The sequence below is a fragment of the Saccopteryx leptura genome, chromosome 1 (genome assembly GCF_036850995.1).
Source record: "Saccopteryx leptura isolate mSacLep1 chromosome 1, mSacLep1_pri_phased_curated, whole genome shotgun sequence".
NCBI classification, from domain to species: domain Eukaryota; kingdom Metazoa; phylum Chordata; class Mammalia; order Chiroptera; family Emballonuridae; genus Saccopteryx; species Saccopteryx leptura.
The window spans coordinates 319,955,044-319,977,271 of record NC_089503.1 but is presented as its reverse complement, the minus strand read 5'-3'; the positions used below and the strand labels follow the sequence as shown (position 1 = coordinate 319,977,271).

General features: G+C 53.2%; 2 protein-coding genes across 4 annotated transcripts; both read left to right on the top strand.

Annotated features, from left to right (window-relative positions):
* The first annotated feature begins 219 nt into the window (after positions 1 to 219).
* Positions 220 to 3,473, top strand: CHKB (choline kinase beta). Its single transcript, XM_066358798.1, has 11 exons — positions 220 to 705; positions 842 to 950; positions 1,174 to 1,287; positions 1,434 to 1,567; positions 1,820 to 1,915; positions 2,072 to 2,130; positions 2,217 to 2,298; positions 2,418 to 2,526; positions 2,668 to 2,771; positions 2,960 to 3,041; positions 3,204 to 3,473. Exons 1-11 carry the CDS (start codon positions 482 to 484, stop codon positions 3,276 to 3,278), a joined length of 1,188 nt encoding a protein of 395 aa, XP_066214895.1. The 5' UTR covers positions 220 to 481; the 3' UTR covers positions 3,279 to 3,473.
* Positions 3,474 to 3,930: 457 nt separating this feature from the next.
* On the top strand, positions 3,931 to 12,602 carry CPT1B (carnitine palmitoyltransferase 1B). Of its 3 annotated transcripts, none has more exons than XM_066358794.1 (19): positions 3,931 to 4,101; positions 4,511 to 4,670; positions 5,048 to 5,187; positions 5,486 to 5,663; positions 5,857 to 5,958; positions 6,120 to 6,257; positions 6,353 to 6,430; positions 7,323 to 7,430; positions 7,541 to 7,625; positions 8,624 to 8,819; positions 9,152 to 9,337; positions 9,413 to 9,518; positions 9,615 to 9,731; positions 10,029 to 10,193; positions 10,274 to 10,408; positions 10,511 to 10,663; positions 11,253 to 11,366; positions 11,863 to 11,955; positions 12,095 to 12,602. In XM_066358794.1, the coding sequence occupies exons 2-19, from the start codon at positions 4,530 to 4,532 to the stop codon at positions 12,176 to 12,178; spliced, it is 2,319 nt and encodes a 772-aa protein (XP_066214891.1). In that variant the 5' UTR covers positions 3,931 to 4,101; positions 4,511 to 4,529; the 3' UTR covers positions 12,179 to 12,602. The 3 variants fall into 3 exon arrangements, with proteins under 3 accessions (XP_066214891.1, XP_066214893.1, XP_066214892.1); XM_066358796.1 differs by lacking the exon at positions 3,931 to 4,101 and adding an exon at positions 4,134 to 4,350; XM_066358795.1 differs by lacking the exon at positions 3,931 to 4,101 and adding an exon at positions 4,134 to 4,356.
* Positions 12,603 to 22,228: the final 9,626 nt, after the last annotated feature.

The following is a 22,228-nucleotide window of genomic DNA, read 5'->3' as shown; positions in this document are numbered from 1 at the left end:
GCGAGGCGCTGCCGCCCTATCCGCTCCCGACCTAGGTGAAGGCCTGTCTTGCCATCCTGGGTGCACCTGCTCTTAAGCACTACCACCGCGGTCCTCGGGCAGACAGGCCAGTCCGCGCGCTCCTGGAACACAGCCCCCCACGTACATGATTGGCCCGCGTGACCCGTCGCTGACGGCGAGCCCGCCGCTCACGACGCTTCTGATTGGTGCACGCCGCTTCCTGTCATTCCAGCGGCCCCGCCCAGAGAGCGAGCGAGCAGGGGTGGGGCACGGCGGAGACGCGCAGAATTAGGCCCTCAAAAAGGGCTCCGGACCGGGGTCACGGAGAGAGCCGAGTGGCGCCGCAAAGAGCCGAACATAGCCGGAGAGACCCGAGTACGACCAAAGAAGCTCTGGCGGGCCGGAAGCAGAACCGAGTGCAGCCGAACCCGTCCGAAGAGGGCTGAGCGCGCTGGGCGTTGGGCCCGGAGGAGCCCGCGCCATGGCGGCCGAGGGCACTGTTGTGGCCGGAGGCGGGGCTGTCGGCAGCCACCTGGCCAAGGAAAGCTTGCGGCAGTCCAAGTGCCCGGACGCAGCCCGGACCCAGCGGCGCGGCTCGACAAAGTCTCGTGACGCCGAGCGCCGAGCCTACCAGTGGTGCCGGGAGTACTTGGGCGGGGCCTGGCGCCGAGTGCGGCCGGAGGAGCTCAGGGTTGACCCAGTGAGGTGGGAGGTCAGGGGGCAGGCCCTGGGTGCGCGGGATGGGTTGGGGGGCAGGCTCGGGCTCGGAGGGCGCTCCGCGGTTATGCAGCCCTGAGAGCGCGGGGCAGCCGGCGGGCTGATGCCCCGGTGTGGTCCGCAGCGGAGGCCTCAGCAACCTGCTCTTCCGCTGCGCGCTGCCGGACCACCTGCCCAGCGTTGGCGAGGAGCCCCGGGAGGTGCTTCTGCGGCTGTATGGGGCCATCCTGCAGGTGAGGACGGAGCGAGGGCTTCCCACCGAAGTTTGACAGGTAGTACTGACCCGCCGAGGCGCGGGGGCTGAGGAACGTGCCCATTATCGGCTAAAACCTACTGTTTGGAGGCTCCGGGCAACAGAATGAGTCCCAGAGAGCAGAACGCAGACCCTCCGTGCGTCTGCGCTGCTTTGCCGCTGGCCCCGCGACTCCTGCTCCTTTGCTATCCATCTTACTTCAGGGCGTGGACTCCTTGGTCCTTGAAAGTGTGATGTTCGCCATCCTTGCGGAGCGGTCCTTAGGGCCCCAGCTCTACGGAGTCTTTCCAGAGGGCCGGCTGGAACAGTACATCCCAGTACGAAGCACCTCTTCCCCAGCCCGTCCCCTTCCCAGTATCTGCCCTCACTTCCCTGTCCCGGCGACCCGCCCTCCCCCCACTGCCCCAGCCCTACCCCCTCCTGCCCCAGCCCCCTCACCACCCTGAGAAGTTCCTGGGTGCAGAGCCGGCCACTGAAAACGCGAGACCTTCGGGAGCCCGTGTTGTCAGCAGCCATTGCCACGAAGATGGCCCGGTTCCACGGCATGGAGATGCCCTTCACTAAGGAGCCCCACTGGCTGTTCGGGACCATGGAACGGTGAGTCAGGGGCCTCTGCAGGGCTCCTGCACACCTGGGCTGTGGCAATGCATTCATGACTCTGTCCAGTCAGCCAGTTGAGTGGATCAAGTGTCCCAGGGTCTAGCATGGTCTTGCACAGCACAGGCTTCCTAACATTTGCCAGACAAGTCATACAGTGACAGGAAAACTGCTAGGACAGCCTGGCTTGAAGTAGAGAAGAGAGGGGGTGGGGAAGGATAGGGGAGCAATTGTATCCTACTTGGACTTCAGGTACCTAAAGCAGATCCTGGACCTGCCTCCCACCGGTGTCCCCCAGATGAACTTGCTGGAGATGTACAGCCTGAAGGAAGAGATGGGCAACCTCAGGTAAGAGCAGGCAGGACAGGAGGGGCAGGGGCAGAAGAGCACAGGAGGTGCCGCCAGGAACCTGTGGCATCCTCTTCAGGATTTTCTGAGGGCCCACGAGGGTGGCTCTGACCCTCTAGTCACACCTGCTCAGACACATGCCCCTTTTTCATGCAGGAAGTTGCTAGACTCTACTCCATCTCCAGTGGTCTTTTGTCACAATGATATCCAGGAAGGTAGGAGAAGTCATTTGAGTCTTCCAACCTAAGGGGATGGGACCACAGGACTCTGGAGTGACCAGAACCCCACTATATTCCTCCAGGGAACATCTTGTTGCTCTCAGAACCAGAAAATGCTGACAGCCTCATGTTGGTCGACTTTGAGTATAGCAGTTATAACTATAGGTGAGACTCATGGACCATGGGTCCGTTCCCACAGTGCCCTGGAAAACAGACCAGGCCTTCATCTCTGCCTCCCTGCTACCTATGGGATTTGGGGACTGAGTGTCCACCTTATTCCCCAGGGGCTTCGACATTGGGAACCATTTTTGTGAGTGGGTTTATGATTATACTCATGAGGAGTGGCCTTTCTACAAAGCACAGCCTGCAGACTACCCCACTCGGGACCAGCAGGTATGTGGGCCAGAGGCTGAGGAGTAGGACCTGGCCTGGGAGCGAGGAGGAGGGTGAAGCCTGGATGGCGTGGTGAGAAAAGGTGCTAACTTGAAAGTGTTCCAGTCTCCCCATTTCCTGACTCTGGTCTGTTCATCTCAGCTCCATTTTATTCGCCATTACCTGGCTGAGGTAAAGAAAAGTGAGACCATCTCCCAAAATGAGCACAGGAAACTGGAAGAAGATTTGCTGGTAGAGGTTAATCGGTGAGGAAAAGTGGCTTGGGCAGGGTAGAGCAGGCATTCGAGGAAGAGGCAGACAGGTGCCAGTGCCAAGTGGGGGAGGGGCGAGGGTGGGACAGGCTAAGAGCTGGGGCAGTGGGGCAGCTAGAGCTGTGAGATCCAGGCAATGCTAAATGTGCTGTGAATCCCCCTGCTTTCCCTACCCCTCTCAGGTATGCTCTGGCGTCCCATTTCTTTTGGGGTCTCTGGTCCATCCTCCAGGCATCCATGTCGACCATAGAATTTGGTTACTTGGTGAGTTACCCACATGGTGAGTTAGGTGAGAGATAAGGAGCATCCAGGACCTCTGGACCTTCAGGAACTCTGGGTAGTGCTGGGAGGCTGTGGGCAGACTGGGGGACTGGGGGTGCTTGCTCCAGGTCTGCTCACCAGTGTGTGGGGTGGTTTCCTCCCCAGGAGTATGCCAAGTCTCGGTTCCAGTTGTACTTCAAGCAGAAGGAGCAGCTGACCAGCTTCCACCCCTCACCCTGACTTGCTCCACCTCCCAGCTCCTTGGATGATTCCAGAACCTCCAGGGCAGGACCTTGGAGGAAGGGGCAAAGAGCAAGAGGCTGAGCCTCCAGTGAAACGGTTGAGGTGGCTAACCTCTCCTCCAGTTTGAGCAGGTCCCCAGATGGAACCTCTGGGCTGTGTACCTTGAAACAATAAAGTTTTCTTCACACCCTGTCCCTGGCCCTGCTCAGTCCAGCAAAAAGTACCAACCAAGATGCACACAGACTAACAAAAGTGATCACTACTCTGAGCCTCAGTTTACCCTCTTGAAAAACAGGCTGTTCAGTGCTCTGTGCTTGAAAGTGGTTAAGTGGCCATTCTGCCAATTGGAGGCCCCTCCTCTATACCCTCCTTGAGTCCAGCTTAGAAGTAATAAATACTTGGAGGAACTGGGTGGGGGACTGGAGTCAGGGGGGTTCAAAGAGTGCCCTGGGTGGGGCTGCCCAGCCCTGCACTAGAGATCTGGACAGCCAGTACAGCTGACACAAATGACCTTTTCCCTACATTCTATTTTTAGCTCTTGCCACCATCCTCACGTGAGAGCCTTTGCCCCACCCCCACCCCCAGATTTCCAGACCTTTGAGCAATCTTCATCTCGCAGAAACCTGGCCTTCCCACTCCTGATTTCCATCACGAAGGGGAGGGGATTCTGGTTGCCGCCCCGCATGTGTTTTCTCAACCCAAATTTGGGAGAAGGTGTCAGGTTCCCAGTGAGGGCGGGGCGGGGGTGGCCGGCCTGAAGGACGTGGGGACACGGGCCAGAGTGACTAGCCCCACACGCAGACAGGAGTGAGCCCGAGCTGTAAGTGGAGTTGGGGACAACACAGGGCCGCCCGCCAGGCTCAGAGCGCGGTGTGGGGGCCCGGACGCGCAGGCCCCACGCGGTCCGGGCTGTGGGCACCGAACTCCGCCTCCGGACGACAACGCTTGCTGGGGCGCTTCTCGCCCCTACCCCGAGGCCGCCCTTCACTGTCCTCGGGGATCATGAAGTTTTCAAGGCCTTGACCCCATTCCTGATCCTTGGACCACTGCGGCGGAGCCTGCCCTGAACGCAGGCGTGAGAGGGTTCAGCGGCCCTCGGCCAGGCTGGGAGGCCGGGCGGCAGGCGGGCTGGGGTCGCTAGCGGGGCGGGAGTTAGTAGGATGAGGGCAGGGGCAGGGCACGGGCAGGCCGGGGGCGGGGCAGGCCTGATCCCTCCTGCCCCTTCCCAGGTGCGGGCCAACCTCCAGAATGGCGGAAGCTCACCAGGCTGTGGCCTTCCAGTTCACGGTGACCCCGGATGGGGTCGACTTCCGGCTCAGTCGGGAGGCCCTGAAACACATCTACCTGTCTGGGATCAACTCCTGGAAGAAACGCCTGATTCGCATTAAGGTGGGCGCAGGTAGTTCTCCTGGCCTCTTCCTGCCATCAGGTGCAGAATAAAGCCTTCTAGAGGCAGAGGCCAGGTGTCAGGCTGCTGCACCATTTTTAGGTCCTCCTCCACCACTTTGGCAGTTCTGCTGGGGAACAGGCTCTAGCAGTACAGAAATCAGAGGGGTGCTTAAGGTGTGGAGGGGTGATGGGTATGCAAGAAGTGGCAGTGGGCACTGACTGAGTGCTGCATGCGTGGGAGTGTGGAGGAGGGGAAGACTAGACCTGAAGGAAGAAAAACACAGCAAGTGACCAAAGGAGAAAGCCTTCTGGGCAAACACCAGGACCTCACAGGTGTTTGCTTGAGGCTGGTAAGTGTGCCTGTTTCTGCCCCACAGAATGGCATCCTTAGGGGTGTGTATCCCGGCAGCCCTACCAGCTGGCTGGTCGTCGTCATGGCAACAGTGGGTTCCTGCTACTGCAATGTGGACATCTCCATGGGGCTGATCTGTTATATCCAGAGACACCTCCCTGAGGGGTGAGAAATGGGGCAGCAAAAGGGTGGGCTCCAAAACCAGGGTTTCTGAGCTGGGCAAACACAGGACAATAGCCATTAAAGGTTGTAGGGGCAGGCCCCTCCCCCGGGGCCACCATCATCTCAGTCTCACGTCCATAAATGCTTGTGCGTTGCACTTAGTTGTGAGTGTGCCCAGGGAGATTCTTTTCCTTTAATGCCTCCCCAAAGATGGTTTACAACTATGGAGACAGCAGAATTAGAATTTCCCTGAGGCTGGTCTCCAGTGCACCCTCTACAGCCCTCTCCCCTTCTCTGACAGACATGGCCCCTACCAGACTCCACAGACACGGGCACTTCTCAGCATAGCCATCTTTTCCACTGGGGTCTGGATGATGGGCATCTTCTTCTTCCGCCAAACCCTGAAACTGCTTCTTTCCTACCATGGTTGGATGTTTGAGATGCATGGCCGGACCAGCCGCTTCACCAGAGTCTGGGCTGTGAGCAGAAGCTGGTGGCGGGGTTAAGGCAACTGGTTTGAGACCTCATTTGGGGTCCTGAGCTGATGGCATTGGTGCCTGGCACAGGGGTCTGGTTCTGAGAGCTTGGGGCCCAGATCCTTAAATGTTTGCTAGTTTGTTCCCATTCTATTCCCTGGTTCCAAGCCCAACATTTTCTGCTCTGCACCCCCAGTTCTGTGTCCGCCTCCTGTCCAGCGGGCGGCCCATGCTCTACAGCTTCCAGACATCCCTGCCCAAGCTTCCCGTGCCCAGCGTGAAGGCCACAATTCAACGGGTGAGTGCCTTAGTCAGGCATCCTTGTGGGAAGGGTAGGCCGAACTCAGGACTTATTTAAAGAATGGGTTTGAGAGCAGTAGGGCTGGGTTCAGAACAGGGTCGGGACGGAGGCAGCCATTACTGTCTGGCCCCCTCACTGATGGTAACTTGGCTGGACAGTACTTGGAATCTGTGCGGCCATTGTTGGATGACATGGAGTATCACCGCATGGAGACATTGGCCAAGGAATTCCAGGAGAAACTTGCCCCCAGGCTGCAGAAGTACCTGATACTCAAGTCGTGGTGGGCAACGAACTATGTGAGTTCTCTCCTGGGCTCACCCTCACCCACTTTATGTCCCGGTTGCCCACACCCGGTTCTCTGCCCCAGCCCTAACCTCCTACCCACCCACAGGTGAGTGACTGGTGGGAAGAGTACATCTACCTTCGAGGCAGAACCCCTCTCATGGTGAATAGCAACTATTATGTCATGGTAAGAGGCAGAGCCATGTGATCCCGTGTGCTCAGCTCTGTCCCAAGCTCTGGGTCTCAGGGCAAAGGACGTGGAAGACAGTCCAGAGCCCTGATAGAAGTTTGCACAGGCAAGGGGAAATTGTGGAGTGAAGCCTGAGGGAAGGAGTGCATGGGAAAGATGCTGGAAAAATAGTCAGGAAGCAGCTTACAAGCGATGGGGACACTGAGGGTCCAGAGAATCCAGTAGCCCCACAGCCTGACACTGTTGTTCTCAGGGTCCCTTGGGCTTACTTTGCTGCCAGCCTAGGCTCCACCACATCCTTCCTTGGTTCCCTCAGTGGTCTCCTGTCCATGGTTCTTAGCCATCCTGATGGAATTACCAGGGCATTTCCTTAGGACTTCCTTTGTCAGTCTACTGACCCAGAGCTGCTTCTCTTAGCACTTGGGAGGTCACTGTTGGCCCCTACATCATGTGACTGGCTTTCCTCTTGCCCCAGCCTAGGCCTGCACACAGCCACCGACCATGCAGTGCACCTCAGTGCTCTTCTGCTGCCCAGAGCACATTCGAAGTCACATGCTGGGTTCCCTTCTTCCCTAAACCTATCCTCCCACAAACTCACACATGATTCTTCTGTACCTGAGGTTTTAAGCTGTTTTTTTTTTAGTGGTGGGAACCCTTTTCTCAAAGTAAAATAAAATATGAACAAGTAAGTTATGGAAAAGCAATTCAGTTCGGAGCTGGGGCCAAGAAGTGATGTAGTCAGTTGGGCGTTTCATTTTCGGCAGTTCAGCTGACAGTGAATTTGGAACAGACTAGGGAAAAGGGACAAGATCCTCAGTCCATGGGCAGGGAGACAGGTGACACCCTGCACTTGTCACAGCTTCCCTGCAGGCTCTGCTCTCTCTCATAGGACTTTGTGCTCCTTAAGAACGCGAACATGCAGGCTGCCCGCCTGGGAAACTTTGTTCACGCTATGATCACATACCGCCGTAAACTGGACCGTGAGGACATCAAGCCTGTGAGCTGTGTTGGGGTTGAGGGATGGACATCAAGCTTGTGAATTGTGTTGGGGTTGAGGGCTAAAGGAAGAGCAGGTCCTGTCTTAGCCATGCTGTGATTCCCTCCCAGGTGATGGCACTGGGCATCGTGCCCATGTGCTCCTACCAGATGGAGAGGATGTTCAATACCACTCGGATCCCGGGCAAAGAGACAGGTATGACCACAGTGGGTGCCCATGGTGTGGCCATCAGGACAGAGTCCCCTCCCTCACAGCTGTGGGCCTGCCATGGCTAGGTACTCTACTAATAGTCACCAAGTGTCCTTGCTGTCTCAAGGGTGTGTAACTGTCAAAGATAGCGAGTTTCTGACCAATACTAGACACCTGCTATTTACAGAAACAGTGCTAGTGCTGGGGCCTGAGTCCTAGCTATAGGGGCTCACATGCAGCAGACACATCCCCTGAATTAGGAACAAACACCTGGAGGAGTGCTGCTGCCCTTTATAGAGGAGGGCAGGCTCTCTGGGGTCTGGCAGGGTTAGGAACAGCCATCTGCATTTCTTCCTTTTTTTAAAATTTAAGTGGGAGGACGGGAGATAGAGCAACAGACTCCCCATTGCGCCCTGGCCGGGATCCACCCAGCAACCCTCTTCTGAGGTCAATGCTCGTAACCAAGTTATTTTTTTAGTGCCTGAGGTGGAGGCTCCATGGAGCCATCCTCAGCACCCAGGGCCAATACGCTGGAATTAATCAAGCCATGACTGCAGAAGGAGAAGAGAAAGGGGAGTGGGTGGGGAGAAGAAGCAGATGGGCGCTTCTCCTGTGTGCCCTGACTGGGAATCAAACCCGGGACTTCCACGCGCTGGGCCAATGTGCTTCCACTGAGCCAACAAGCCAGTGCCACCACCTGAGTTTCTAACACTGGGAGTTTGTGTCATTTCCTCGAGCTTTGGCTTCTTCTTCTATGAAATACTTCCTAGGACTGTTTTTGGCATAAACAAGAGGTATGAAAGCACCCAGCACAGGGCCTGGCTTTGTGTGGGCAATCCTGCCCCTAGGAAGGAGGCCCAGGTGGAGGCCTGACTAAGCAGGGGCCACATGGGCCATTGAGTGAGCACATGGTTGGTGGGCCCAGTCCAGGTTGGCGTTGGAAAGGGGAGTGCTCCCTGCCCTGCACTGTCCTGCCTCAGCCCACACACTGGCCTCTATCACAGATGTGGTGCAGCACCTCTCAGAGAGCAGACACGTGGCCGTCTACCACAAGGGCCGCTTCTTCAAGGTGTGGCTCTATGACGGCTCCCAGCTGCTCAAGCCCCGGGACCTGGAGCTACAGTTCCAGAGGATTCTGGATGACCCTTCCCCACCACAGCCTGGGGAGGAGAAGCTGGCAGCCCTCACTGCAGGTGGAAGGTATCTCTTTAGGCAGGGGCAGTCCTGGCTGAGGCTCCAGGCCTCTGAGGAGAGGGGCCTGGCCCTGCCTGCCACCTCAGGACTTGGGGCTGGAGGCATGACCAAGGGAGGGGCATGCCAGGCACAGCATCCTCTGTCCAAACTGGGACCCACCATGTGAGGGGCACTGGTGGCAATGGCAGTGGAGTGGCTGCCATAACCTCTAACTGTGGCAGCCAGGGGTGGGGTTGCATGGAGGGAGGGACACCTTCCAGGACAGCCTGGCACACTGCCCAGCTCCAGGCCCTCTGCGGCCCAAGTGGCCCTGTGCTTACACTGCCCTCACACCCCAGAGTGGAGTGGGCACAGGCACGCCAGACCTTCTTCAGCTCTGGCAAGAACAAGGTTTCGCTCGATGCCATTGAGCGCGCCGCTTTCTTTGTGGTCCTGGACGAAGAATCTCACTGCTATGACCCTGACGACGAGGCCAGCCTCAGCCTCTATGGCAAGGCCCTGCTGCACGGCAACTGCTACAACAGGTACAGCCCTGCTCACTGCAGGGCTTGCGCTCCTCTACCTGCCTTCCAGCTTCACAGCATCTCCCGCTCCCACAGGTGGTTTGACAAGTCTTTCACTCTCGTCGCCTTCAAGAATGGCCAGATGGGCCTCAACACAGAACACTCGTGGGCAGATGCCCCTATCATAGGGCACCTCTGGGAGGTAACAGGCCCAGAGAGGGGTCCTGCAGGGCAGGCTCAGGGGGACAGACAGCTTGGGGGACAAGGATGGCTTCTCAGCCTGACCTTCTCCCTACAGTTTGTCCTGGGCACTGACATCTTCCACCTGCGTTACTCAGACACTGGGCACTGCTTGGGCGAGCCGAACCCTATGCTGGCACCTCCTCAGAGGCTGCAGTGGGACATTCCTGAGCGGGTATGCAGGCTGAGAAGGGAAAGGGAGGGACATGCAAGAGTGATGAGAACCTGGAAGTTCTGCTGCCTCCTCCCCTCCATGATAGCCCTCCCTACTCATGGGGAGTCGTAGGAGATTATCAGGTCCAGACTGGCCACAGGGTGAACAGACATCTGGGGCCAGGAAGTGTGGTTAGAGAAGCTGTGAGGTGCGAGTCTCCTGTCCATGGGGCACGTGTGAGTACTTCCCTCCCCCTGAAGGTGTCAAAGAATCTGAGGCCACCCAGCCCAGCCCCTGACCCTTCTCGTGTCTCTGCAGTGCCGGGCAGTCATTGAGAGCTCCTACCAGGTGGCCAAGGCACTGGCAGACGATGTGGAGCTATACTGCTTCCAGTTCCTGCCTTTCGGCAAAGGCCTCATCAAGAAGTGCCGGACCAGCCCTGACGCCTTTGTGCAGATCGCCCTGCAGCTGGCTCACTTCCGGGTAGGAGCCCCACCGGGCTGCCGAGTGCACAGGGTAACACTGGGGTCCACCTGCCAGGTTCACCCCTCTGTCTTCCTCAGGACAGGGGCAGGTTCTGCCTGACCTATGAAGCCTCGATGACTAGAATGTTCCGGGAAGGACGGACTGAGACCGTACGTTCCTGCACCAACGAGTCCACAGCCTTTGTCAAGGCCATGGTGCAGGGGTCCCAAAAGGTGAGTGCCCCCATGGCCACACAGGGACGTGACCCCTTTGCCTCCTGCCACCTTAAGGGTCAGGGCTACTCCTCACTGCTTCACTCCTGCCCCCCCCCCCAGAAAGCAGACCTCCAAAATCTCTTCCGAAAAGCCTCTGAGAAGCACCAGCATATGTACCGCCTAGCCATGACTGGGGCTGGCATCGACAGGCACCTCTTCTGCCTTTATGTGGTCTCCAAGTACCTGGGGGTCAGCTCCCCTTTCCTCGCTAAGGTCAGTGTTGTGGATGGGTGTGTCCTCTGTCCCCATGGCTTCACCTGATGGGTCTCGGCCTGTTTTCTGTCTGACTAGCTCTCCTAATGTTGTCCTCAAAAGCTGGGGCAGGCTTCCCACTCCACACTCCACCCAGGCCTGGGGTCCTTGCACAGAGCATAGAGTTGGTGTTCTCATGAGGGGGCTGGACAATCATGTGACATGTCAGGTGGTGACAGCACTCCTGAGAAAAATGAAGAGGCTAAGCACAATCTGGCTGGCAGCATTTTCTGGTGGAGGGGACCTCCAGTGCCCAAACAGCAGGAGGGGAGGGGCAGAGCAGATGTAGGGACAGGGTGGAGGAGAGGAGGGCAGATGGGTTGGCAGGTGAACTGGCCTCCAGACAAGAATGAGGGTTTTGTGTAGTGCAAGTGCTATGATGGTGAGAACAGACCAGCAGACCGGGGCCGCAGTCAGGAAAGGTCTGCACTGCGTTTCTTCTGTATCCTTAGCCAGGACAATGCCTGGTTCATGCAGGTGCTCAGGCACCACCTCTCAGCAGGTGTGCACTGACTGCATGGCGTTTGATGCCGCGGCCTTTCTGTTGCAGGTGCTCTCGGAACCCTGGCGTCTCTCTACCAGCCAGAGCGCTCAATTCCAGATCCGTATGTTTGACCCTAACAAGTACCCCAATCACCTGGGCGCTGGCGGTGGCTTTGGCCCTGTAAGTGCCCTTGAAGAGGGATGTGTGGGTAGAATGGGGGCTAAGGGTTTCAGTGGAGAGTGCAGGGTCTCAGGGAGGTCAAACCAGAGGCAGGAGCTCAGTCCTGGACCTTCCCTGCATGGAAACAGGTGCCTGAGACCTCCCCTGTGCCAGCATCCCCAGCTGGAGCATATCCATGCCCAGGTCTGGCTTCCACTCTGCAATGTGCAGCTCTCCCACTGGGACGCTCTCCTGGACTAGTTTGTCAGGGTTCCAGAGACACCTCTGGAGTGAGGTGCTGATCTTGAGCCTCCGGAGGGAAACCTGAGGTCCTGGTTCACCTGGGAGGTTGCAAAGCTCTTTGGTTTCCACACTGTTTCCTGGGTATGGTCCTGACCTCAGGAAAAATGCAGCATCTGGGGGTGGAAATCTTGTGGGGATTCCCAGGGTAGCATCAGTTCAGCTTCAGATCTTCAAGGTTTGGCTTTTCCCTTCTTCACCCCTCGTGCTCCCTCAGGTGGCGGATGATGGCTATGGGGTTTCCTACATGATTGCGGGCGAGAACACCATCTTCTTCCACATCTCCAGCAAGTTCTCAAGCTCAGAGACGGTGAGTCTCTCCTGCTCCTGCTCAGACCTGAGGAGAAGCATCACCCTGGGCCCTGTCTGGCTAGGGAAGAGTCCTTGTTTGTGGGGACAAAGGGGTAGGGGTTCACCTGAAGGTTGGTCTGAGCTCTTGACTCCCACAGAATGCCCAGCGCTTTGGGAACCACATCCGTCAAGCTCTGCTGGACATCGCTGATCTTTTCCAAATTTCCAAGGCTGACAGCTGAGGGCTGGAGAAATGCCAGCTGCCCTTTCGTCCCCACGTGTGGTCAGCTTACAGGCACAAGGGGTGGCCATGCACAAGTGCCAAGGCTGCAAGGACAGCTCTGGCTCCAGACGCTCCTTAGGCAGATGCTGCTCTCGAGACCCATCTGGTGGAGGTGGGGTTGAAACAGGGAAGGAATTTTGATTCTTTTCTTGCTAGATACTAATAAAAGTAAGGCTGTGTAATTCTCTCTTAGTCCTTAGGTTCCTATGTTTGGGAACTAGGAGGCAGTTCTCCAACCTCAGCTCAGGCCAGAGAGCTGGCAAGGGAGGGGCTGGGGCTGGGAGACTGGAAGGCTGTGACCTGCTTTGAAACGTGTGTCTCTGCTGAGGTCACTCTCCTCACCCACTATGTGCACTTGGAATAAATTCTTGCTTCAGAACCTTCCCCTGTTCCCTGGGGTCATTTCTGTCTGTCTGCTGGGGAGTGGGGCCACCTGCTTCTTCTGTGCACAGACGTGCCCTCTTCACCCCTCTATTCGAGCACAGCCCTGTGGAATCTTGGCCTCTTCCTGGTGCTGCACCCAGGCCTGAGGTCCAGTGTCGGGTGGTCATGTCCACGAAGGGCACACAGGATAGTCTGGAGCAACATATGCTGCTTCTCTCAGGTCGACTTCTCTATTAAAATAACATTAAAAGTAAGGAAAAATAATTTTTATAAAAAGTACAAGTAGGCATTCCATTAGTATTGCTGCATGCTTGAGTGACCCTAGATGTCAGCACTGTGTAGATTCTAAGAATCAGTGTTGGCCCTGGCTGGTTAGTTCAGTGGTAGAGTGTCAACCTGGTGTGTGGAAGTCCCGGGTCCGATTCCCAGTCAGGGTACACAGGAGAAGTGACTATCTCCTTCTGCCTCCTCCCCCTCTCCTCTCTCTCTTTTCCTTTCCCAAAGCCATGGCTCTATTGATTCAAGAGCGTTGGAGCCTCCGCCTCAAGAGCTAAAAATAGCTTGGTTGCAAGCATCGGCCCTAGATGGGCAGAGCATTGGCCCCAGACAGGGGTCATCAGGTGGATCTTGGTCAGGGCGCATGTGGGAGTCTATCTTCCCCCCTCACTTAAATTTAAAAAAAGAAGAACCAGTGTCTATGGAACACCTGCCATCTACTTGGCTCTGAGCTGGGGGTTCAGTGGTGAACAAGGCACTACCTACTTATGTGGAATAATTCACTACTAGGTGAGGTAGGTGTGAATCAGGATGGAGTGGCCAGCAGGGAAACCAGGAAGCTTTTGGAATTATCCATTCAGCAAGTGCTAACTACTCAGTATGCTAGGCACTGAGATACAGCAGTGAGAAAAACTGGCAGAAAGTTTCCCTCCCTGTGGAGTTTAGAATCTAGTGAGGAGACAGGCAATCACCAAGAAGAATACATTACATAGCAAGTCAGAGAGTAAGTGCTAAAGAGAAAAGTAAGTAAAGGAAGGGAACAATGGGGGCCAATTTTAGACAGGGTGCCGAAGGCAGGGAGATGAGGGCACAAGCTATGTAGGTACCTGAGGGCAAAGATTCCTGGCTGAGGGGACAGCAAGAGCCAGAGCTCCCAGGTGAGTGGAGCCTGCTGCAATGGAAGGACAGTACTGGAGGCCCATGACTGGTGTGGAGTCACGGAAGGAAAAAGCAGGAGGGGGTGGTGGAGTGGGGTGGCCAGGGGCTGATAGGCTGGACTCTGTCTTCTCTGAATGATGGAGGAAGCCGCTGGGGTTTGAGTAGAGTTGACATAATCTGTCCTAAATTTTAATAGGATTACTCTGGCTAACTGGGATATGTTAGAACAAAGTAGGGTGCAGTCAGAATGAGAAACCCCTGACCAGGCGGTGGCACAATGGGTAGAACATCAGCCTGAAACACAGCTGACCTAGATTCAAAACCCTGAAGTAGCCAGTTTCAGCACGGGCTGATCCAGCTTCAGTGTGGGCTCACCAACTGGGCGAGGGATTATAGACATGAGTCTATGGTCACTGGTTTGAAGCCCAAGGTCGCTGGTTTGAACAAGAGGTCACTCACTCTGCTGGAGCCCCCTGGTGAAGGCACCTATGAGAAAGCAATCAATGAACAACTAAAGTGTCACAATGAAGAATTGATGCTCCTCATCTCTCTCCCTTCCTGTCTATCTGTCTGTCTCTCTCTCTCACTAAAAGAGAGAGAGAGAGAGAGAGAAGCAAGACCTGTCAGAGGGTGTTGTTCATGGTGATGCCAGAGTTGGGAGAAATAACAGGACTTAAACTACAGAACTGAGAATCGGGAAGATAGGACTGACAAACCTGATAGGGAGGCATGGAAGAAATTCACATTTTCTATTTTTGGATAATTGGGTGATTGAGGTTTTAAATGTTGAATCTGATGTGATGTGTTTATAAGAAATATTCATAGCTTCTTGAAAATGTAGATGAAAAGCTAAGGAGATTTAGGCTATAACAGCTTTGAAGGTAGTTAAAACCCTGAAAGCACATGGAAGGACCCCGGAGCAGAGACTCCTAACCTTTTCTGAGTCTCTGTGAGAAGCTTATAAAAATACATTTATGCTCACAAAATGTTGCATTTCACATTAGAGCCTTCTTGGGCTTATGAGAGTATTTTTATAGACCTTTGCCTCTCAGGTGCCTGTGTAACCTACCCTGGGAAAGTGTCTGTTTTGGTGGGCTTCCGGGCACATCAGTTTGCCCAGCCCTGGGAGAGCAATGGGTAGAGTTTTCAACAGCTGGCTTTTAACTAATGTTGAAATTCAGCCAAAGTTATCTGATCTGTTCTTGGTTAAAATAAGAGAAACCACTGTGCACAACCAAAGTATAGGCATCCAGTGACAATCCACCAGACCCAAATAAACAATTCGTGTCCCATGGATTCACAGATCTGCAATTAAAGCTAGCAGTCACAACAGATAAACCATGAAATCTCAGTAGAAGTTTAATTCCTGCTCAGTTGGCTGAGATAGACTCTTCTCTGAACATTATTTAAAGACATGCTGACATATCCCTGAGTTCCTCAGTTAGCTCCCAAGTTGCCTTGGACATCAACACCCAGCAGGTACATGGAGAAAGAAAGAGGATCACTCATGAGGAGGTTTTTATGGACATAGCCTGATGGTATCACAGAGTACTTCCTTCTACATCCCATTGACCAGGACTCATTGCAAAAGAGGCTGGGAAATGTAGTCTATCTGTGTGCCCAGGATGTAAAGGAAACATTTGGTGAACAGTTAAGTGGTTTCAGAAGCACAAGGGCATGGGCAGACCAGACTGACATCTCTGGGCTTGAAAGAGTGGTTGAGATAGCCTACCTCCATCTGCTGGGAAGGGTATTCCAGGACCCTCACATTCCAGTCCAACTTTTCTTTGCATCTCCTCTGCCGCTCCCAAGAACCCTGAGCCCCAACCATACCCTTGATTCCCTAAAGTTGGCAGATTCATCCACACTCTTGCCTTTTCCTTCACTGGACCTTCTGCCTGAAATCCTGTGCCCTTCCTCAGTCTGGTAAACTACTATTCTCTGAAGCTACTTTCATTACCCATTAGAGCTATTCCTGATTCATGTTTTTCTGGGAAGTCTAAGCAAATGGCAGAGTAAATACAAGTATGCAGGGTAAGCCTGGCCTGTGGTGGCACAGTGGATAAATAGTTGACCTGGAATGCTGAGGTCACTGATTCAAAACCCTGGGCTTGCCTGGTCAAAGCAGATATGACAAGTAATCAATGAACAACTAAAGTGAAGTAACTGAGTTGATATTTCTCTCTCCCCACTCTCTCTCTCCTCTCTCTGAAAATCAATAAATAAAATCTTTTTTGGAAGAAGAAGTATTCAGGGTGGCATACATGTGGGAAGGGACAGCCAGAGAACCAAGTTCAGAAAGGGGCTGGAACCTGGCAGCTTGGGGGCGGGGGTGGGGTAGTGGCCCAGGCAGCGGAACGGTTTAGCTTCACTCTAGCTGTTTTTTCCATTCTGCAATCAATCAGCTAAGGATTTGAATCCCTGAGAGAAAATTCAGTGGGTCCCTGATTTGTCAGGAATTTGAAACACAAGGTCTTTACATATGAAATTAACAACCTTCCAAACTGGCGCCTCTCCCCCTTCCCCATCTCAGCCAGTGGCATCACCCTCCAGTCACTAACCCATTCCTTCTTTCTCCTTCACTTGCCACATTATCAGCCCTGTCAAGTCTACCTCCTAAGTGGCTTTTACCTCCCTCCACCATGACCACCACCTCCCCTGTCTATACATCCGTCACTATTCATCTGAACAACAGTGACAGCTGGCTCCATCTCTATCCTCCCTCCAGCATCTAGAGAGGCCTCCTCACCATGTCCCTACTCTGCTTGCCACCCTCCCAAGGTCTCCATCCCTGTCTAAATAGAGACTGAGCACCTCGCACTGGCTTAAAGGGGCCCAAGTGGTCTCTCCAACCTCCTCCCGACCACAGCTTTATGTACAGCTTCTCTAAGCATTGAGCAACTCTCTCCCCTGTCCCAGCTTGATGATTTGTGCTTCTCCTGCCTGGAGGCCAGCAGCGCCTGCCATACCTGAGTTGGAAAAAAAAGCTTGCACTTCCCAGCTGCATGTACCTGGGCCCCTGCCTGCCCTATCTCCCTGAGCCTCAGCTTCCACCTCTGTTAAGACAGATACAACAGTGACCAAAAGGAATGGTAGCTGTGAAGACTATAAATATTCAGGCATCCAAGATATTCATTCAACAAATGCACCTGCTATGCCAAATGCTGTCCTGGACACTGGTGACGCAGTGGTCAACCAGAAAGACAGAGGCCTATGTGCATGGCTCACCCTCAAAGAACCAAAAGAAGCAACACAACTATCAAGGTATGGAGTGCCCCTTCACCTCAGCTCTACCCTCCCTCAACCTCAGAACCTCCTCCACAAGGCTCACCTGAGACTGAAGGAGGTGAGTGGGACCAGCCTGGATGGCCCCACCTCTTCCGCTCTGGAGACCAGCCAATGAGACCTCGAGGCTGGGCCTTGGGGCCAACCTGGGACAGGCGCAGCCACGTGCTTGGAGCCCCGCCCCTTCCGCTTCGGAATACCAGTCAATGAGGACAAGAAGCCAGCTGGTGGGCGGGTCTGGTAACGGAAAGGGGCGGGTCATCTTTCCGAGGAGGCCCTGGACTAGGGAGGGCAGAGGGGCTGCCAGAGCAGATCGCTGGTGGAGCAGGAGGTGAGCAAGGGGGGCCTGCCAGCCTGGGGGTTCCCGACCCTCCCTGCGCCTAGGCCACTGTGCCCTGACCCCAGCTGTGCTCACTGCCTCACGCTAGACCCTTCATCCCTCACCTCCCCACCGTCTCCTCACCCCGATCCCCTCACCCCGATCTCCTCACTGCTCACCCCGGACTCCTCACCCACGTCTCCTCACCCCAATCTCTTCACCCCTCGCCCTGCACATCCGGGTCCTGGATCTGCACACCCTCGCACACAGCCTCTGAGCCGCACGCTCGCCCTGTCACATGTCATTCTCGGCCGGATCCCAGGCGCCATTACACCCTTCGAGCCAGATGAGCCCTCAGACCGCAGCCGTTGTGCACACGTCTGACTGCTCAGTGCCGGAGACTGCCCTGCACACCCAGAGCGACCCGACAGGCCTCTCGCACCGTTCCTCTACCCCAGCCGCAGTCTGCAGTCTCCCTCCTTCCCTCGGCCTGCGCGGGCCCGGTCCCTCTCCATCTGGGTCCGCTGGCGTTCTAAGCACCTCAGGGAGGAGTGCATGGACTCGGACCCTGACCTCAGCTCATGCTTTGCCCAGACTTGCGCTTCCGACTCCCACCTCTGAGACCCAGCCTCACTCTGAGCAAAACCTCCGTCCCCAGTGTACTGCCCCTCAACAGTTGCTCTCTGCCTTGGCTTTGACCCACTCTCTCTCTTACTTGTGGCCTCACCTCATCTGTTCGCCACACACTGCAGACTCGGGGTCACTTACCCTCCGTTTCCTCTGCACCACCCTAGGGCCCTGAGGATTCTGTGCGGCCAGGTGGCATCTCCACCACTGCTTCTCTGCTGCATGTCTAAATGCCTCTAGGGAACCAAATGCTTTGCCAAGCCCGTATCATTCTCCTCTGACCAAGAATGGCCATTCTTAAAAGGGAAGCCTTTCCACTGACATTCATGAGCGAGCTAGAGACCTTAGGCCTGAACCTGGACTACCTGCAGCCTCGCCTACCTAATGCCACCCTACCCTCTCACCTTCCCTTAGCCTTTCTCCTGATTCTTCAGCCTTCTCTGTTGAGCTAGCCTTCTCCACACAGCCTAAGGACAGGCAGTCTCTGCCGTTGCATTTCCAAAACAAAAACCTTCCCTCTGTCACCTTCCTGTCTCCTAAGTGTCCTACCCTCCTCAGCTAAATCTGCATGCCCTATCTATTTTGTCTAATGACCCATGAATTATTTATGGAAACCTTGTTGCTCCTTTTACTGGTCTCCTGAAACACATCTCACTGAGATGACCAATAAAGCCCAAATCAAATGAATTCACGGAGCCCTTATGCAGGATTTGACTTTGGTGTAACATCTCCCAACTTAAAACACTCCTGTGACTCCACAATACATTCCAGGCTAATGGCTCATTTCTCTGCTTCTCTTTGAACCAAACCTCACACAAGTTTCTACTTCTTCTCTTCCTAATTCTGTAAATACACTTCAGTCAAGCTTTTGTCCCTGACACTCCATGAAAACAGCTCCTGTCAAGATGATCCATGACCTCCAGATTGTCAAGTCCAATATTCCTTATGCTACGTGATGTGAGGGACAATTGATCACTCTTTATTTACTTCCTTCATTTGGCTTCTAAGACCTCCATCTGTTCTACCACACTGGCTGCTGCTTTTCCGTCCTCTTTGCTGGTTCCTCTTCATCTTCCCAAATCTAAACACTGGAGAGCTCAGCTCACTATTCCATCTACCTCCACTTTCTAGGTAATCACAACTAGTCCCATGGCTTTAAAGGTTATCTGTACCCCAATGACTCCCAAATACAGATGTTTAGCCAAAATTTTCACCACACTCCACATTCCTGTTTCCACTTGGATGTGAGTACATACTGTTGGCTCCGTTTTCACAACATATCCAGAACCTGGTCACTTTCCACTACATCCTCTTCTAACACTCTGGTCCAAGCCCCATCATCCTGGAGCTTTGCAGTAGCCTCCTCTCTGCTTCACCCTCTGTACCCAGTCTATTCTCAGCATTGCAGCCAGAGTGATTGTTTTAAATCATAATTCAAATCATGCCATCTCTGTCAGATTTCTTAATATCTCAGCTTCTCAAGCCAAACTGTAATATCCTCCCAGCCTCTCTGCCTCATCTCCTAACATCCACTCCAGCATTACTAGCCTTCTTGCTCTTCCTCAATCACACCGAAACACACCTATGCTAAAGGCCTTTTATTATTTTTCTGTTCCCTCTACACAGAACTCTTCCCCAAGATACCATAGGGCTCACATGCTCATTTTCTTCAAGTCTATTTCCAGATTCACCTCTCAGAGAGGATTTCCATAGTTCATATATAGAGTGACTCTTACCACTCCATTATTCTGTAGCCTTTCTTATCCTGCTATATTCCTCTCTAGCACTTATTTATTTTTTTATTTGTTTAAGTAAGAGGAGAAGAGACAGTAAGACAGATTTCCACATGCACCCGGACTGGGATCCACCTAGCAAAAGCCCCGTACTGGCCCTGGCCGGTTGGCTCAGTGGTAGAGCGTCGGCCTGGCGTGCAGGAGTCCTGGGTTCGATTCCCGGCCCGGGCACACAGGAGAAGTGCCCATCTGCTTCTCTACCCCTCCCCCTCTCCTTCCTCTCTGTCTCTCTCTTCCCCTCCCACAGCCGAGGTTCCATTGGAGCAAAGTTGGCCCAGGTGCTGAGGATGGTTCTGTGGCCTCTGCCTCAGGCGCCAGAGTGGCTCTGGTTGCAACACAGCAATTCCTCGGATGGGCAGAGCATCGCCCCCTGGTGGGCATGCTGGGTGGATCCCGGTCAGGCGCATGAGGGAGTCTGTCTGACTGCCTCCCCGTTTCTGGCTTCAGAAAAATACAAAAAAAAAAGAAAGAAAAAAGCCCCCAACCATGTGATGTTCTGCCCGTCTGGGCCAGTGTTCCATTGCTTGGCAACCAAGCTATTTTTAGTGCCTGAGGCAAGGCCATGCAGCTATCCTCAGCACCTGGGCCAACTTTGCTCAAACCATTTGAGCCATGGCTGCAAGAGAGAAAGAGAGAAAGAGAGATGGGGGCAGGGGGGAAGCAAGTGGTCACTTCTCCTATGAGCCCTGACCAGGAATCAAACCCAGGACTTCCACACACTGGGCTGACATTCTATGGCTGAGCCAATCAGCCAGGGCCAGTGTTATTTTCATAGATCTTTTTTCAATCACATCTCTTAGAAAGACACAACTCTTATATAAATAATATCTCATTAAATTCAATTCTGGATATCTCAAGGCTTTCTTCAATTATTTGGTTACAATTCAGAACTGGATGAGAATGGGAGCAGTCAAGAGACAGATTATGAAGGGTTTTATGTCTACAATAAAAATGTATTTTATCCTGGAAGAAATAGGAAGCTATTGAAGGATTTCAAGCAGAGTGACATTGTCAGATCTGCATGCTAAGAAAGCTCCTTCTGGAGGTGACTAGAAAATAGATTGCCCTGGCAGAGTAGCTCATTTGGTTAGAGCATCATCCTGATACACTGAGGTTATGGGTTCAATTCCCTATCAAGGCACATAGAACAATCAACCAATGAATGCATAAATGACATAACAAGTCAGTATTCTCTCTCTCTATCTCTCTCTCTCATTCTCTCCAAAAGTCAATAAATAAAAAATTAATAAATGTTACCCGAGTAACTGAAAAAATCTTAAAAAAAGAAAGAAAGAAAGTGGATTGGACAGGATGAAACTACAAGCAGGAAGACCAGTTAAAGTCCATGATAATATTCTAAGCAAAAGGTGAAGACAACTTACACTATTAGTTCCAAACTTTATATTTTCAGCTCCAGCCTTTCTCTTGAACTCTAGACCTGTATACTCAACTGCCTATTTGAACTTCCACTTAGAGCCCTAATAGGCACCTCATATTAATATGTTCAAAATAGAGTACTCAGTTTCCCTTCTAATCTGCTCCTTCCCTAGTCTTCCCCATTTCAATTAATAACTCCACCATCTATCAAGTTGTACTAAAAAGTATTAGGAGTCATCTTCACTTCTCTCATCCCATCATTTGTCTGTGTAAACCTAGACACATCAAATCTTCTGCAAAATTCTGTTGGCTCATCTTCTAAAATATAGTCTGAACCCTTCCACTTCTTGCCATTGATATCATTACCACCCTGTTTTAAGACACTGTCATCTCTAGACCACTCTAGTGCTCTTCTGACTAACCTGTCTTCCTACTCCTGCCTCCTCTCAAACTTCTGCAATATTTCATTTTCCAAAAAACAGCTGAAATCATTCTTTTTAAAAAATGTATCTTACAGAGAGAGGAGAAAGAGAGAGCGATAAGAAATATCAACTCATAGTTGCTTCACTTTAGTTCTTTATTGATTGCTTGTTGTTATGTGCCTTGACTGTAAGCCCAGGGTTTCAAACCAGCAACCTCAGCATTCCAGGATGACACTTTATCTACTGTGTCGCCACAGGCCAGGCTGAAATCATTATCTTAAAACAATCACATAATCCCTTGCTCTCAACCTCCAGTGGCTTTTTCTTCACACTCAAAACCAAAGTTCTTGCCTTTTTAGCTGAACTCATCTGATACCACTCTTCTCAGCCCCATTCTACAGTTTCTTTCCATTCCTCAAAATACACCAGGCCACTCCTACCTTTTCTTTAGCCATTCATTCCCTCTGTCTAGAACTCACCCCCAGATCTTCACATGTCAACTCCTCTTTGTTAGTCAAGTATTAATTCAAATGGCACTGTATTAGGCCTTCTGTAACTTTACAGGCTAAACACCCCTCCGCATGAAAGATCCTCTTTATTACATCACCCTCTTTTATTTTCTTTGTAGCAGTGATAACAAACTGAAA